Source organism: Oryx dammah, unplaced genomic scaffold (genome assembly GCF_014754425.2).
Source record: "Oryx dammah isolate SB20612 unplaced genomic scaffold, SCBI_Odam_1.1 HiC_scaffold_25, whole genome shotgun sequence".
Classification (NCBI taxonomy): domain Eukaryota; kingdom Metazoa; phylum Chordata; class Mammalia; order Artiodactyla; family Bovidae; genus Oryx; species Oryx dammah.
The window spans coordinates 19,521,141-19,539,758 of record NW_024070209.1 but is presented as its reverse complement, the minus strand read 5'-3'; the positions used below and the strand labels follow the sequence as shown (position 1 = coordinate 19,539,758).

General features: G+C 40.6%; 1 protein-coding gene across 1 annotated transcript in view; it reads right to left on the bottom strand.

Moving 5' to 3' along the window:
* QPCT (glutaminyl-peptide cyclotransferase) overlaps positions 1-18,618 on the bottom strand; it is a 29,932-nt gene that overhangs the window by 9,621 nt on the left and 1,693 nt on the right. The window contains exons 2-3 of the mRNA XM_040224651.1: positions 12,268-12,414; positions 5,041-5,319 (exon numbers count right to left, since the gene is read on the bottom strand). Coding sequence (XP_040080585.1) covers positions 5,041-5,319; positions 12,268-12,414 — 426 coding nt within the window. The remainder of the gene's footprint in view (positions 1-5,040; positions 5,320-12,267; positions 12,415-18,618) is intronic.

Below are 18,618 nucleotides of genomic sequence, written 5' to 3'. Positions count from 1 at the left end.
CACTGTCTTGATAGCGGCTCTCACCTTTCAGATTAGTCTTTCTGGTATCCTAACCCCCACAGTCCTTCAACCCCTTTGGAATCTCTAATCTATTATGTTCTAATCTATTGATACATTCACCTTTTCACAGTCTTTACCTCTAAACTGTCCCCCCTTCCCTCTATGTGTGGGTGAATGCATGCTAAGTCACTTTGAGGCATCTTAGCACGCACGCATAGAGTGAAGCAAAGACCTCATAGAGATAAAGGAAAGACTGTGAAAAGGCGAACCTATCACTAGATTAGAGATTCCAATGGGGTTGAAGGACTGTGGGGCTTAGGGTACCAGAAGGACTACTATTCATCTTAAATTCTGAAGTCAATCATTCTAATTAATCCCTGCATACATGTTCAGTTCTTGTGCCTCTCTTCACCTTGGTCAAACGCATGTGGCAAAAACATAACATCAGGTTCAACTATCTGCCCATTTTGTGCCTGCACTCAGGCACCTGAACCTGGATGAAGACAAATACACAACCATCCACTCTCTCCAACCCTATGCAGTACTGGGCAACTGACTCTGATGTTGCTTTCATCTGTTGCAGATAAAACTTCTCTCATCTGTCTAAGGATACGAAAATAGCATTCTTTAAAGTTATTTTCTGTTGCTGTATCCAGTTTCCTCTGAGTTCACTTTTCAACTTGCCTTATTTGTTTTGCTTTCTTGCTTTCATGCCGGAGACGGTCCTCAAATATTTGATCGTCCTTTGCGTGCCTTTGCACTAAGCAATAAGACACTATAGCACTGACAAGAGACACAGATTGCTGGGCTCCTCTGCCAGGCAGTCTGATGCCCACTGAGGGTTTTCACTGAGGGTCCCCAGATGTCACTGTCTGTGGGCCTTCTCTATGGGTGGTTTGCCTTCTCCAGAGAAGGATCCTCCAGTTTCCTGTCGGATGGGTGTGAGCTGGCTTTCTCAGGCTGGAAGTAGGGAAAAGCTGGGGAAGCTCACTGCTTACTGTGTAGTCTTTCACTTCATCTCACTGATTCCCATGAGGTACCTCATTACTGCCCTCCTCCTGTAGGTCTGGTGTCCTCACATCTAGAACCTCCCTGGCTCGATTTTTCCAGAAAAATATCCCATCATCTCCTACAAGGATACAGGTGAAAGAGTCACCTATCTGCCAGGTAGGGGGTGGAAATCTTATACATTTGTGTGTGTTAAGTCGCTTCAGTCATGTCCAACTCTTTGTGACCCTATGGACTGTAGCCCACCAGGCTCCTCTGTCCATGGGATTCTCCAGGCAAGAATACCGGAGTGGGTTGCCATGCCCTCCTCCAGGGGATCTTCCTGATGCAGGGATCGAACCCACGTCTCCTGTGGCTCTTGCATTGGGAGGCAGGTTCTTTACCACTAGTGCCATCTGGGAAGCCCTCTTATACACCTAGTGCTCCCTATACAGACTTACAAACACTCTCCTCCTCCATCCCCTACCTCATTTCTGCCTTCCTTACTGTCCCCTCCTATCCCTGAGCCAGTCAGGACTTCATCAGGGACCACTGTCTTCTTAGACTTCTTCCCCTCTGGGCAATGTGACATCTCTCTACTCTGATATGTCATCTGTCTTTTCTCCATTCACCTTCTGTCTTCGTATGGTGGTTTCCATGAACAGATGTTCCCTAAATTCTTCAAAGATGGAATTTTTCTTGATTGCTTTGGGGCGATTTCATAAGAAGGAGAAAAAAATGTCATTATCAACTGAAAACTAAGTTATCTTTGTATGGTAATCATTTCAACTGTCATAATATTACTCCTTAATTATACCCCAAGAAAAAGACAGCTTATTATATTTTTAGTCTCTCAAAACTCCTGATAGTACTAAAGACAGATGTGTCTGTCTGTGAAAGATATATGCACTCAGGGTTTAATAAGAACTAGGGGACACAGGTTCAATCCCTGGTCTAGGAAGATCTCCTGGAGAAGGAAATGGCAACCCACTCCAGTATTCTTGCCTGGGAAATCCCATGGACAGAGGAACCAGGTGGGCTACAGTTCATGGAGTCACAAAGAGTCAGACATGAGTTAGCAACTGAACAACAACAAGAAGTAGTGAAACAGATTGTCTCACTGGCAAAAGGTATATAGTACAAACATTAGTGGAGACAGTCAAAGAGCCTTGACTGGTTCCAAAGTTCTAACTCCAAATCAAAAAGCATGATCATAGAATACCAGGCAGAATAAGATTGCTTGGGACCAGAAACACTCTGTTCATGCCCAATGTTTACATATTCTGCAAGTTTGAAGGTTCAGGTGTCTCAGAAATGTCAGCAGTTTGGTAACTCCATGGTTTAGTACAATGGCTTGCTCTCATTCTCTTCTCTTTGCACCATCTCATTTAGATAGCCATAAACTGTTTTGGACAATGACTCTGAGTCCTGTGAGGCAACCTGCTCTTTTTACTTCTTTTTAGGGTTGGTGGAAAAATAACTTTGGCCTTTAATCTCTAATAACTCAGTCTAGTATCTCAGAGCTAGAAAAAAATGCATGGCCAGATTTGTGAAGGTCTTCTAGTCCTTCTTTCTGGCAATATGACAAATGCCTAGTTACCAGTGTTAATAGAGTCAGTACATTACCTGCAGTCTTTCCCCATCCAAGGCTGCGTCAGCTAATGCCATAAAAATAGGTGTAAAAACCACCCCAGCTTCAGTGGCTTAAAACAACAATCATGAGTTCTCTGGGATCTGCAGGTTAACTGGGGACAACTGGTCTAGGCTGGAGTAGCTCTGTTTCACCCTGCAGTCATCAAGGCTGGCTCTGTTCCACAAGCCTCTTAGTCTCCTCCTAGGACTGGCAAGCTAGCCAAGTCATGCTCTTCTCGCAGTGATGGCCAAGGCACAACAAGGCACAGCAGAGCAAGCGCAATTGCACAAACACATTTCCAGCCTCTGTTTGTTATCTACTAGCATCCCATTGGCCAAGGCAAGTCAAGTAACCAAGTCCAGAGTCAAGGAATGAGGAATTACCACCTGCTAAAGTGGAAGGGCACAGCAAAGTTACAAGACAAGAGAGGTGAAAGTATAATTACCATCTTATTACTAGAAGGGGAAGACTGCAAAGAATTGGAGCCATCATCCAGTTAGTTTCCTATCCAGGCTTCTCCAAGGTCACATTTTATCACCCCTTACACAACTCATGACAGCTGAAGAACATAAAATAGCTCCTTAATACAAATCTAAAGTACAACTGAAGAATAAATCTGATACTCTCAGAGATTGCCCTCAAAACCAGTTTTTATTTTTCATTGCCTACATCACTGTTTACCTCTAATAGAAAAGATACTTATCACAGGGAATATAAGAATCCCTACATGAACTTAAACTATTAAAATAGAATGATCATCTGGAAAGACCAGATGCCTTTTGGGAGACAATGGGGAAGACTTTTCTACTATGATGGCCATTTCCAAGCTATAGGTCCACATCAAAATTTAAATATTCCCAAAATTTTACTGTACTATATAAAAAACTTAAAATGAAGACTTGGAGATCAGATTAAAAATTTTTTGTTGTTTAAAAAAGAAAGGATAATTAAAAGAATGTATGTGCATTTTGCTAATGGAGAGCCTTACTCAAAAATCATTCAGCCCCTTCTACTTCTAGTTACCAGAAGCGGAGTGAATTACATGGAAAAAGGTAAAGAATCTCACCAAGAGAAACACACCCACCGCATAGACTGTGTCTTTAAACCATATTTTACCTAATTTCATGCCCTTACACTAGAAATGCAAATATGAAAAATTAACCTTTTATATCAGCTTCTGAACTCTCTCAGGCAATTGCTAGCAAAGGATGCTAGTTAAAAGCAGGGCAGCACATGGAACAAAGACAATGTAGAGGGTTCGGAAAACAAAACAAATGGACAAAAACAGTGAAAAGGATACTGAGTGGTTATAAACAATTCTTGCTTTCTTCAGTTCAGCATATCCAGCAAAAATAGAACCAAATATCTCTATTACTTCCATTACAAGATAACTTTTTTACTTCTTTACCCCAACTTAAGCTGGCGCCTTCATAAAACTTTGAGGGAGGAAAAAGGTATTTGTTGTCTGTGAACAAAGTTTTCTGGTTTTGCTTTGCTGTGTTTACTCGGTTATGAGTGATATCTGAACAAAATGTCTTCATCTGGCATAGCACTTTTTTCCAATATACACTTAAGAACACAGAGACTGAAAAAACATTATCTGAGAGTCCCAGAAGTATTCTGAACTGAAAATGTAACAAAAGCTTTCTATGCTACAGAAAATTGAGCCGAGATTCACAGATAAAACAATAATGCATTTCTTCTTCATGCTTTTCATCTTGATATGTCTGAATTACCCATTCTCTACTTCAGAACCACTTTGCTGAAACTCCCTCCCCCAACTCAAGGCCACCATCTCTCAGAATAGAAGGCTGTAATGTTCACGGCTATACAAACAAGAAGAAATAAACATATTTCCTACATATGCTTGAATCAACCTTACACCTTCTTCATTTTTTGCAAAAAAAAAAAATGTTGTTTTCAATTTGATGTGTATTCATAACTAAGAAATCAGGTGCCAATTAACAAATACATTCTCATGTACTAAGTAAGGTTCATTGCCCATGGTGGACATTATAATAATGTAATCTTCTGACTGGGCTTCCCTGTGGCTCAGTGGTAAAGAACCCACCTGTCAAGGGAGGAGACATAGGTTCAATCCCTGGGTTTGGAAGATCCCCTGAAGAAGGAAATAGCAATCCACGCCAGTATTCTTGCCTGGGAAATTCCATGGACAGGAGAGTCTGGCAGGCTACAGTCCATGGGGTCACCAAAAGAGTTGGACACAACCAAGCAACTAAACAACAACAATCTTCCAATTAATATTTCAAATTCATTTCATTTTGCAATAAATTAGCACAAAATACACAGAAAGTCTACATCTCTAGACGGCTTTCTTAGTGCCCCGTGAACTAGAATTCACTCTGAGTTGCTGCTAAATATTGTATTATCCCAGGAATCTGCAGGAGGGAAACAGATACCTTCAAGGAAGAGAGCTGCTTGTCTAAGGCCCGAGCAAGTTCCAGCATCATTGCACACGGCACAGCTGAATCAGTGGCTCCCACAAACACTCTGTGGTCCCAGTGAGGAAAATACTTGGAATCATAGTGACAGGCGAGGACCAAGTGTCGTTTAGCAGCGGGGTTGAGGGTGCTGATGATATTCGAGAAAGACCGGTACCCGTAGGGCGTCTGACTCAAGAAGGTGTCTACTTCCAAGACCCAGTTAGCTTGAAGTCTCTGAATTCTCTGCATGATGTGCTGATCAAAACAAAAACCAAAATTTCAGGTCTAGACAATTTTGTTTTAGAATTTGTATGTAGTACCTCTTAAATGAAAAATGCAATACACACTTATTGTATTAATAGCAAGGATGTTGAAAGGAAAAATAATCTAGTCTTCTCCCATAGTCTCCCCCTGGCAATCCAACCCAACCGTTAATATTACCTATGTTAAGAGTCTGATGTATATCTACACCCTTCTTGTTTATACAAACATACACTAGCACACAAACATGTATATTTAGCAGAGGGATATATATTCTTATAGGAATAGAATCCTACTCTACATCTGCTCTACCCCTTGCTCTTCTCACTTAACAATGTATCATGGACCTCTCTAAAGGAAATCAACCCTGATTATTGTTTGGAAGGACTGATGCTGAAGTTGAAGCTCCAATACTTTGGCCACCTGACGCGAAGAGCCGATTCACTGGGGAAAACCCTGATGCTGGGAAAGATTGGAGGCAGGAGAAGGGGACGGCAGAGGGTGAGATGGTTGGATGGCATCACCAACTCAATGGACATGAGTCTGAGCAAACTCCGGGAGATAGTGAAGGACGGGGAACCTGGCATGCTGCAGTCCATGGGGTTGGAAAGAGTCCGACATGACTGAACAACCACAGTGGACCTCTCTGCACATAAGGAGATATAGCTCCAGTTCGGTTTATATTAAAGCTCACTTTTAATATTTCTAGCAGGATAACAAGACAGATTTGAGACATTAGACATACTAAGTAGATCCTATAGGTCATAATTTGCACTCTAAGCTCTTTGAGGATGAGAATTGCAAATGGCAACTCTTTTTGTCCCAAGCACGTAACGTGCCCCCAGTCGGCAAATATTTCATAATGTAACAAACACTAACAAAAGATACTAGAGCTCACCTGTTAAGGATAATGTACAGAAGGGGGATGGTTACAAGGGAATGGTTGAAGGACATCTGAGGTTCTGCCTGTTCTAGGAGGGCTTCTCAAGGGGCACTAGTGGTAAAGTATCCACCTGCCAGTGTAGAAAACACAGGAGGCACGGAGGTCGATCTCTGGGTCAGGAAGACCCTCTAGAGTAGGAGATGGAAGTCCACTCTAGTGATCTTACCTGGAAAATCCCATGGACAGAGGAGCCAGGCGGGGTACAGGCTATGGAGTCACAAAAAAGTCAAACATGACTGAGCGCCTGAGCACACCGCTCTAAGAATCAATAAGTAACTCTGAACCATAAGGACATAACAAGCAATTTTCCCTTTGTATTCAGAGCAGGTCCAGGTCCTCTGCAAATGCTGGTGAAGATAAGAAAGAATCTATGTTCCCATCTTTCCTGATCACCTTGGGCCTTGTGAGCAACATGGTGTCTGACGGAGAAGGGCAACAGATGTAAAAGAAACATCTCTTCAGGGACTGGAGGTGTCTTCTTAAAGGATTTAGAGTTTGTGACGTGAGAAGTTGCAGGTGAGTTCATGGCTGTTCAGTTTGCCCTTTCCTATCTTTATTTTCCCTTTGCTTAATTCTCACTACATTCCATTTATTTCATTTTGAAATATAATACAGATCTTTGAAGGTTGCCTTAAAAAATTATTTTTAAGTCACACAACAATTATTTTTTATTTTTAAGTCATACAACAATTATTTTTAAGTCACACATCAACATATCCGGCAATTTGTTCCACAATGAACATCCAGTGGGGATGGACCTTGAGGTGATAAACAAATAACTTATAATGACTGGAAAAGAATGGGAGAATTTCCACCCCCCCCCACCAAGGAAATAAATGACTTTCTAGCCTAGCCAAGTCTTGTGTGACCTGCCCTAACTAGTGTGACATGACACGTAGGCAAGAGCCTTGAAACAACTGGGGCAGGAAGCTTCCAGGAAGAGGAAAACTAAGCCAGAGGGAAGACAGTGAGTCTATAGTCTGTCTTGAAAAAGCCAAATAAACAAACCGTTTCCCAGACAGTTACTCCTTGCTCTCTGTCAGGAGGTGGACTTTGGCCTAAAGAGCAATGTATACAACGTACCTTACCTTTTCTATGACACATTTACAGGCTGGTTTTTCATATAAAAATAGTTTTTGAAACATTATAACCTTTTTGAAATTATTACTCATCTCTCATTTATTTTGTCATTCTCCACAATGCTGAGTTTCGGGCTTTGTTTACAGTAGGCTATCAGTAAATATGGACTGATTATAACTCACACTTATTCTCAATGAGACTATATAAAATTATATGGTATAGAACATTAATCATTTGACTAGAGAGAAATCACTGCCTCTAAGAAAAGTTTTCCAGAGAATGTGAAAAGAAGTTATCCCCAGACTTTGGGGAAAAGAAATTTTTCCATAAAAAAGGGGTCAGTCTTTAAAAATAAATAAATAAAAAGCACATCTCCAGAACATCTGGTATCCAGATGATGAACTGCTCCATAAAATGTGTTCAACACCAACAGCAGCCTGCATGCTTACAAAATGAACTGGGATTTTAAAAATATGTATCTCTTAGCTTTGCTCCGCTGAAGTCTCACACACAAACTCATTCCTCAACCCTGAGCAGGTTTTGGCCGTAATATCTGATACCTGTATTGATACTAAAATCCACAAAAGCGTCAGCAAATGCCCCCCAAAAGAGTTCTCCCTGCACTAACCTTTTTTACTCAGTATTTTTATTTGTCTTAGCAACTAATTTCTTTATAAACAATCAAATTGGCTGCATAATCTAATTAGGGCACCAATAGCCCTTATTGTTGTGCTTGTGGCTTTCAGACTTAGTCCGCAAGTTCCCACTGTAATTCTCTAGGGTAGGCTCCACAAACTACTGCTCTTCTCTCTAGACTGCCCCTGAACAGAGAGTGCTTGGCTATGAGAGGGCGCCTAAAGCAGCTATGCTTCCCAAACTCCAGGTTGCAGAAGCCTCAGCCTACCAAGCATGCTAAAACGTAATTTAGAATATAGACGGATTTCTATACATCTATCTTTTTAAATGGAGAGAGAAGAAAAGAGACAAGGAGATGGATAAAGACACAGAGAGATGAAGACAGAGAGAGAGTGAGACTGAGTAAAGAGAGAAAGAAAAGCGTATGAAGATGGAGGGGGAGACAAGGAGAGAGAGACAAAGAGAGGCCAAGACTGGGGGTGGAAAGAGAGCAAAGAGAAAAATAAAAGTAAACATGACATCCTGCTTCCTGCTTCCTGGGGAGGAAGGCCCATAGGGGATTTTAGGTAACATTGGTGAATGATCCCGGGTCAAGTTAATTAAACTTACTTCTCATTTCCAAGGTCTGAGAAACACTGTCATTAGCAGACCAGATTTGTTTGGAAGAAGTAGATTCTGTGCTATTTGCAATAAGTCTGCAAATTTTGCCTTGGATGCTGCCACTGGGGACTCCGGGCACCTCCTCCCTCTTGGGTGGACCATGTACTAGTCCCTCAGGCTTTCAACCCAGGGCCCTCCATTCAGGGATACACATACTTTTCACTAAAGAAGGCCAGCTTCAGCTATTCAGATACACTGGTCATCTACAGGAGATTTTTAACCACCAAATTTCTAGCTTGCTTCTAGACAAAGTTTTTGGCTTGCTCCTTAGTGAGACTTTATCATTCTGACTTTTTAATTCATTTTTTATTCCTCTCTCAGCTAGAAATCACTGGAATCCTCCAAAATTTAATACCTTCAAAGTATTGTTTACAAATAGAGTATCTTTTCAAAAAATATATTCTAAAAATCCAAGAGGCAGCATTAGACCCACTGATCAGAGACAATAAAAATGAAGACTATGGGATATTGCTCCCATATTATCCTCTGAAAGGGAATTCAGAGCAATATACATCTTTATTGATAACTGATAAAAGTTAATTCACTAATCAATTTTATACCAAGTCTACATTTTTTTTTCTAGATTTTTAAAGTGTTCTTTAGTTATAACCCTGAAACTCTATAAATTATAAAACATCTGATTGGGTCCTCAAAAGTGCCTCAGGAGAAAAATTAATTTTCCACCATTCTTGTCTAAATTTAGTTCAGAGCAAAAGGTACTAATAGTCAAATTAAAGTCATTAGTGCAGTTCCCCCTAATATCTCAGTATCATCTGTTTCATTTTCAAAACAGGGAATTCTTATCTACCACATTTTGGGGGGACAGCTTTCCTAAAATTCATGGTAATTTTCTTCTCCCCAAATTATAAAACTGAATCTCTTAAGTGAGATTTCTAACACAACCATTCTGTCAGCACTGCTGCTGTGTCAGCCAGCCATATGTAGGGAATCCAGCAACAGTTCCTGGCACATTCCAAAATACTGTCAATAAATTTCTCATTTGCCTCCACCCCCACCTGACATGGGAGATGTTATTATGAATTCTGTAAAACTTTTAAATGAATATGTAGTTTTAAAATCACAACAGAATCTATGTATATTATTTCTGCAATCTATACTCCTGGAGCTAAAGATCAAAATAGCAATATTTTGTTGTCCTTATTGCTTTTTAGAGGCCACAGCCAGAAACCTCAGGTCTAAAGTGTGCATATACATTTTAGGGATATATATTTGGCCTTCTGAGCAAATGCTGTGGGGAAGTGAAAAAGTGGAGATGGGTGAGCATTACAGACATAGATTTTTTCAAATGAAGAACTGAAGATTTTGCAAAGACCCAGTCAGTGCCCTGAACTTTTCTGGAAAATGCTTGAGAGATGAGGCCCAGGGGAGATCATTGAAATGAGTGGTATGTGCCTTGCTCTCCAACTGGGGCCTGAGAAGACACAGAGCTGGACCCATGTGTGAACACACACCACAGAACTAGGCTCGCCCAGCCACTGCTCTCCAGGGGTTGGATGGAGAAGTCAAGATCAGAGTGCAGGTTCCAGCCTCATCTCTACAACGTGTATAACCATGAGCAAGTTAAATTGCATACTTCAGCCTTTTTAAATCTGTAGCACTGGGAGAATAATTGTCCCCAACAAGGCGGCACTGCCGTGTGAACTGAATGAGATTATCCAGGCAAAGTTTTCCATCAAGTGCCTGACAGAGCTGGAAAAAGCCCTGGATAAAAGTCTGCCATCATCAGCATTATTCCTCTCTCTGCCTAGAGCTTAGAAGGAACTAATGTCGTCTTTGGGTCTCCTCCACCTAAGTCCTTAAGGAAAGCAAGAGCTGTTTGGATGGAACAAGAGGTTAATGGGGCAACAGACAATGCATCTGGGCTCACCTTGAGAGGCAGAAGTCATATAGAGGAAGAGCCCACCAGCTGTGCTGCTGGGCCTTGCGGGTGTCATTTTGTCACTGCAGTGAAGTGCCAAGGGGTTTGCTGGAAGAGTTAGGCAAGTGGGCTACTCTCAGAGAGGCCAGCCTCTCCCCATTCCTTCCCAAGCTGCCCCGAAAAATGGGGCTACCTTGAAAAAATAGGCATTCAGAGCTGGGGTTTCAGATTGCTGAAGAGGATAGACACTTAGGAGTCAGAAAGACATTCAGGTTTAGTCCCTCTTATGGCCTAATCTACCCTCCATAGCAGTGTCTTCCAAACTACAGTGCAAAAATCAGTGGGTCTTGAAATCAGATTAGTGGTTCATGACTAAAGTAAAAAGAAAACTAGTAAAATAAAATTAAAATCAGTAAAACTAAAGAGCCTCTTGATGAAGGTGAAAGAGGAGAGTGAAAAAGCTGGCTTAAAACTCAACATTAAAAAAACTAAGATCATAGCATCTGGTCCCATCACTTCATGGCAAATAGATGGGGAAACAATGGACACAGTGTCAGACTTTATTTTCTTGGGCGTCAAAATCACTGCAGATGGTGACCGAAGCCATGAAATGAAAAGATGCTTGCTCACTGGAAAAAAAGCTATGACCAACCTAGACAGCATATTAAAAAGCAGAGACATTACCAACAAAGGTCTGTGTAGTCAAAGCTATGGTTTTTCCAGTAGTCATGTACAGGTGTGACAGTTGGAGAATAAAGAAGGCTGAGCGCCAAAGAATTGATGCTTTTGAACTGTGGTGTTGGAGAAGACTCTTGAGAGTCCTTGGACTGCAAGGAGATCAAACCAGTTAATCCTAAAGGAAATCAATCCTGAATACTCATTAGAAGGACAGTTGCTACAGATGAAGCTCCAATAACTTTAGCCACCTGATGCAAGGAGCTGACTCATTAGAAAAGACCCTGATGCTGGGAAAGATTGAAAGTAGGAGGGGAAGCACGACAGAGGACGAAGTGGTTGGATGGCAACACCAACTCAATGAACATGAGTCTGAGCAAGCTCCAGGAGATAGTAAAGAACAGGGAAGCCTGCCGTACTGCAGTCCATGGGGTCACAAAGAGTCGGACATGACTTAGCTACTGAACCACATCAACAGATTGCACATAGTAGGAGTATTTTTAAGAAACTTTTTTATTAGTTAACTCTATGTTTTTGTGTATAAAATGTAATATATATATATATATTTGCCATGTGGCAGAGTCAGAAGCTTGAGAAGCACTGTACTGGAGAAAGTAGTTTATCACTGGTCTTAACTCTCCCTCCAGGTAAAATACAATTTCAAAAGGGGAATAAAGGCCTGTTAAGATGGTAACACTCTTGACCCAGAACTGTTAAGAAAGAAATGTCCAAGTCTGTTGAGATTGGGTGTTTAAGGTTCAAGAAAACTTGGTTGGGTGCCTGAGGGTGTGTTATAGAAAAAATCAAGAGTTGGGTACTTAGTATCCTGTCTGATTTTGGCCCTCCCAGGCAGAGAATTCATACATAAATTGATTTAGGTTAACATGCATCTCTTAATTCAGAATAGATATTTACTCTTAGTTGTCTGCTTTTCTAGGATGCTTATTTTAGTTCATAAGATGAGATGACAGATCTGAATATTAGACAACTCAGAATTTTGAGCATAGCATCATTTCTCATGGGAACGGAACATGTTGGACAACCTTCAGATTAGTATGCTGTTTCTCACCTGGCGAGCAGCAAAGCTTCCAGGCGATCCAGGATATCGCTCTATCAGCAATGGTCGTAAGTCATTTTGCCACATTTCAGAAATATTGGTGCCTTCTGCAACTTGCCGAAGAGATGATACATTCAAAAGGGCTGGTTGGTGATAATTCTGAGAAATAAATAAACATTAATATTTACATCATTTCATAACATATTTAAGATTTATCCTGAAACATTTGCAATTGTAAAATATTTGCTTTGAACTTCAAAATAAAGGGATAGCTCTTACATTATAACATAGTAAACTAAACTGCTGCTACTGCTGCTAAGTCACGTCGTCGTGTCTGACTCTTCATGACCCCATGGATTGTAGCCTACCAGGCTTCTCCGTCCATGGGATTTTCCAGGCAAGAGTACTGGAGTGGGTTGCCATTGCCTTCTCCGAGTAAATTAAACTACTCAACTTTAAAATTGGCCCCTTAGATCTACAAGTTCAACTCTTTTGGCAGCTTGTTTTTAAAACAGAATTAAAATAATTCTTTGAACCTGAGAATTAATACTTAACACTTGTAGCTGTGTAACTTTTAATAATTTTGCTACAATTACTTTGTAAAACTATGGTTTACAAATAACAATTGTTGCTATCCTAGTCTTAAGAAAACTCAATATTGCAAAAACTACAGCCAACAAAACAATATACTCTGTTAGCATAATTGTGCTATAAAAGCCAGTGTGATGTTATGGAATAAGCATACTCGGGGTGAGAGGAGCTGGATTCAAAGTTTCTGCTGCCATTTACAGATTGTATGACCTTGGGCAGGTCACTTAAGTTCTAATTTCCCTAAAATACTAATAAAGGAATTTGAGCTAAATCTGCATTGTCTAATATGGTAGCCAGGAGCCACATGTGCTATTAAGCTCTTGAAATGTAGAGAGTCAGGTGGAAGGGTGCTTTATGTGTAATACACATATTGAATTTTGAAGACTTAGTATGAAAAAACATGCAAAATAGCTCACTAAGAATTTTTATAGTGATTACATGTTGAAATGAAAAAATTTGATATATTGAGTTAAATAGTGTTAAAATTAATTTAACCTATTGTCTTTTACTTTTTTAATAGAGCTACTAGAAAATTTTAAATTACATATGTGCTTTGCATTATATATTTCTATTGAATAGCTCTAACCCGGATGATTGCTGCAATTCTTTTCAGTCAGAGATTGATGATTCTACAATCCACTAAATAGTACATTTTTTGTCTTCAGTTAAAATTATTTTAATATTCCATTAATGCTCACACTCTTTGATACACTTATATATTAATTAAGTGAACCTTAATTTAAGCAGCTGAACAAGCATAACATTCAAATTTGTTTCTGGATACTACTTTACACATGCTGAATTTTTAATAATTCCAGTGATTCATTATATGTTCATCAGGCATTCAATGACAGAATGTGTTACTCCTCCCCATAGGGAAGTGAGTCATTGATCTGATTTCTTCTCTGAGGGTAACGATGAAGGTAACATAAATTTTTTGGAAATCAAAACAGAGCTCATGGGAGCCCTCTCTATTTTATCGCTTTTTCCAAAACCAGTATAAATTGATTATGTGCAGGTTATCACATGGGTGTTTTCACTCCATGAGAAACTGTGGAATTAGAGCATACTTATTGTCTAGTTGGAGAAGGAAATGGCAACCCATTCTAGTACTCTTGCCTACAAATCTCATGGACAGAGAAGCCTGGTAGACTACAGTCCAAGAGATCACAAAGAGTCAGACATGACTGAGCAACTTCACTTTATTGTCTAATGCTTATTATGCTTATACTTCACTATGTCTCAGTGGCACTCTCAGCTATTATCACACAATGATAGGGAGCTGTGGGTCCAGGCAGCCCCCTTCAACTTGGCCTCTCAACTCAACTCCTCACCATTTACTATCTATAACTCTGGCTAGGTTACTTAACCTCATTATGACTTAACATCCTCATCTGTTAAAGGGAGGTAATAACACCTACTTCCCAGGGTAATTATAACTAAGTGAGCTAACTCATGTAAACTACCTCAGTAAACATTTGGTAAGTATTATTAGTTCTATTACCGTCTGTCAGACACTGAAGAGGTATAGAATTCTGAGCTGGAAAGGTCACTTAGAGATGATTATAATCCAATCTCTTTGCTGTCAGTGGAAACTGAGTCAGAGAGACTAGCCGATTTTCCCAAGGTTGTAGGAGAGTTGTAGGTAACTTTGAGAAAGGACCATGGTCGTGTCAATTCCCAATCCCATGCTCGTTCCACTCTGCCCCCCTGCATTATCTGTGACTTTCATTGTACAACACTGTCTATTGATGCTGCTTCTGAACATCTTAAGGTTTGTGTTTATTTACTGATCATACATTTAAAAATATATTTCCTTGCTAAATTTGTTGCTGCAGCCTTTAAAGTCCCTGGTATCTCAGATCTAAGTCTTCCTGTTAACTCTCAAACAGCACTTTGAGAAGAAAGAGGGAGCTAAAAGATAAAACCATAGAAACGTGAGAAGCGAAGAGAAAGGAAGCAAGAAGTTGGAAAACTCACACGGTTAATTATTACTTAACACAGACAAGAACCTCTGATCTCTCCTGCTGCCCCACAAGCCCCCGGGCAGGACCACTCAGACCAACTCACCATCTTCAGTCTCCCTGGCACTCTTCAGGACCCAAGGCAGTGAGGCTTGGGCTTCTTGGGGCCTTTGCACTGTGGTGCCTTCTACCCTTGAAGGCTTTCCGCTTCCTCTTCACCTAGCTAACTCCTGCTCATTTCAGGTTGGAGTGTAGAGGCCTTGTGTGTCTATTTGTTTAATGTCTAATTTCATGCAAGATGTCAACTCCAGGAGGACAGGAACTATCTCTCTTACTTTCCATGCTCTCCCCAGAACCACACAGCACCTGGCTCTCGTGGCACACTCAATACTTATTGGATGAACTAATCAAATACGGAATCAACAAGTGAACTGTCTTTCTAAAACTAACTTCACTAAGACAGTATGTACATAATAATAAAGTAAAATGGGAAGTTTGCCATCATATATACCAAGTCAGTTGAATGAACAGAGATTATAGGGCCAGGAAAGACAAGCGGCTGCCTGCTCTAGGGGGCCAGGAAGTGCTGTAGTTCAATGTTGGTAGACTTTGTTCTTTTTGAATTTCTGAGAGTCGATGCTTGTGATGTTTAGAGTTGAGAGTTGGCCTGGGAAAGTCACTGTGACAATCAAGAACTGTTGTGTCAAAGGCTGTCTGGCCAAGGACTCCTTTTCATTTACTGTTTATTACTCCATCCATCCCAGACCCTATCTGGTCACTGTGGTCCTTGACTCCATGTCCACAGTGAATGGAAATCAAGTTGATATTTAAATGGGCGATTTATATAAAGATTGCTGCCATGGCCTGCCTGCTTGCCCAACAGGGTGGAGTGTTGCTCCAGGACCCTTTGTTTTGGGCATGTAAGATCCTCTGTTCAATAAATCACTGATTGTCTCTGTCACCATCTCCAGGCTCTTACTTTGGCCTCAAAACTGGGCAACTACAGGGTTCACAGGCCTGCAAGGTGCAGCCCAACAATTCATGAGCCAAACAGGAGCCCAAGGAAACTCCCATGAGCCCCAAGATGTTGGGAAATAAGGATTATGAGGAAGAAGAGAAATAAGTAAATAGGCGATTTATGGAGGCTTAAAAAGAGTTCTTAAGAGATTTAAGGGTTTTTCCTTAAATAATAAGGAACAAAATAATCCTCTAGCATCACTACCTGTTACAGATACTGTGAATGAAACATGGTTGACAAACACCACCAAATAATGCTTAATGGATAAGTAAAGGGTAAGCTCATTAGACAAGCCTATCAGTGCTCCTGAATACAGAAACTTACTTGTGTTGATCCTCAGTCTCCTGGGCTCACCCATTATGAACACACTTCGGTAAAGAGCCCTCCCCCTCCCTGCCTCTCTGGGAGTAAAGATGCCCCTGTGAAATCACAGAGATTAAAAGCTAGAGAAGGGGAAACAGTCATAATCGGTTAATTGCCTAACCCTTTCTATTCATTAAAGCCCTGAATGGAGAACCATTTGATTTTTCCAACCTAAACAGCATTTGTTTGATTTTTATGGAGGCTGACTCTCAGAACTCAATAAATATAAAAATCTATGTGCAAAAAAAAAAAAAAAAAAATCTATGTGCAGCTGAGAGGAAGCAGTAAGAGAAGAAACCTGGAAAGAAAGTGCAAATTGGGTATGAGGACAGTAAATGAATGAGGTAAAACTGTGTTGAGCTCAATGTTAAATGTCAACCCCAAACCACTCTAGGTTTATTTCAGTTAAAAGGCACATAGACAATTTTCCATTGGTACGGGCATTCTCAGAGGAATGAGTCTCTATTACAGCCCCTGCCTTGTCTTTCCATCCAGGCAGAAAGGACAATAAGTCTGCTTTGGGTGACAAGAATCTTTCAGCTGCAAAAAGTGTGAACCAGGTCTCCAGCATCTCCTCTGGACTAATCACACAGTGCCCGGCCAAAGAGGGTTTTAATTACATAATTTGCAGAACTGGCCCAGCTTGCAGATGGATTTGAGGTCCCACACCATTGAATGAAAGGGAGAACATTACAGAAGCACAGCCAAATCAATTCTAGTTTCCATCCAATATGAGCATCTCCCAGACAGTGCTCAGATTAACACCTATGTCTACTCCAAATTCAACCCATTTACAGAACTCCTTCTGGGTCAGATTCCACTGATATGACAAATGAAGTTGTAGAACAGTTGAGAAGTGAATATGATAAAGTCCTATCTTCTTTAATGCTAACAGCCTTCTATCTAAAAGCGAAGCAGTGCAGGTTTTAAAAACAACAATTTAGAGCCAAATCCCAGATCCTCACTTGCTAGCTATGACTAGGAAAAGCTCCCATATCTGCATAATGGATGTCATAGTACTTACCAGCCAGATATGAGAAGCTCAAAAACAGCACATTTTCTTCCTCCTTCTACCACCAACATGCAGACTACCACTGGCCCCCTGCCCCTGCAAATGGAGTCTTCATTGCTGCTTTATGATTCACAAGAATCATGATGGGCAGAGGGATAGATGGCCAAGAATTTTAGAACCACAGAGGAGGGGAACCTAATGGGGTTTTAGAATATATGTGGCTCCAGCAGCAGAAAACTGTGAAATGCTGGTGAGAGCAGTAGTTCTCCTCCAGAACAATCCTAGAGGAGGACTCCTAGGTGAAGCCAACTCTCCTGTACAAGGTTCCTCCATCCTTCCTATGACTTAAAGTTGTCTTTTTTACTTTTGTTAATAACAAAGGGAAAATCTATCAGGTAAAATACATTGGGTCCCAGCTTTATGATAAAGAAAGTTTGGAAACCACCTAAACATCCAATAATAAAGGCATGGTTGATTTAAGGAAAGATGAGGACTCTTCAGTTCGCCGCTGTAATGGTGGTCAAGGTTCCTCATCTATAAACTGGGGATGAATATATCCTTCTCACTATGAGGGCACTGCAAGTTTCAAGTCAGATGCTTATACATAGAAGCCTGATACCCAGATACCAATGCCCCTAAATATATACCAGTGAGCCCATCTGTGAATCAAATAACTTATAATATGACTTCTATGAAAAAACTGTTTACAGGTTTCAAACAAATCGCAGTCTTCTAAACACAACCATAAACTAGGGTTGAGCTGTTTTTACATATTAGATCCCACTAGAAAAGACACGCCTTTATTTCAAAGCAAAGAAAATGGATTTCAAAATCAATACTTCCTTTACCACACCTCACACCAGACCAGTGTGCCAAGGGCACACCCCACATGATTAAAATAGCTAAATATCACGCAGAGCAGGAAGGCATAAACTTTAGTGTGGATTAATTCATTTCCCAGGCTGCAAATTGTACTCGACACCTGGTAGACCTTATTAAAGCCTTAGAGAGTAGGGGGGTGGGGGACCAGAAATCAGGCATTGTGGTGGCTGACTTTGTCATTGGCATCATTCGCTTGCACCTCTTGAAAGGAAACAAATAGAACAGCGATTAGAAGCTTCTTAAATATAAAAGATTCGGGCTTTAAAAGACATTTCTCAAAAGCTAGAGTCTCATTAGTTTAAAACACTGAAAGAATCCGGCATCTTCTCACACTCACAAGTACCTTCTGCCTGTAAATGATCCCTCAGATCAGCTCCTTTTGTCCCCACCTCACTTATTCCCATCCATTTCCACGGATCATAAAGACGCATTTGGTGTGGCTCCACATTCTGATAGTTAATGTCCCTTCCCAATTTTTGGCAGGAAGGAGAAGATGGAAGTCTGTAACCCTATGTTCATCAATGGACATTCAG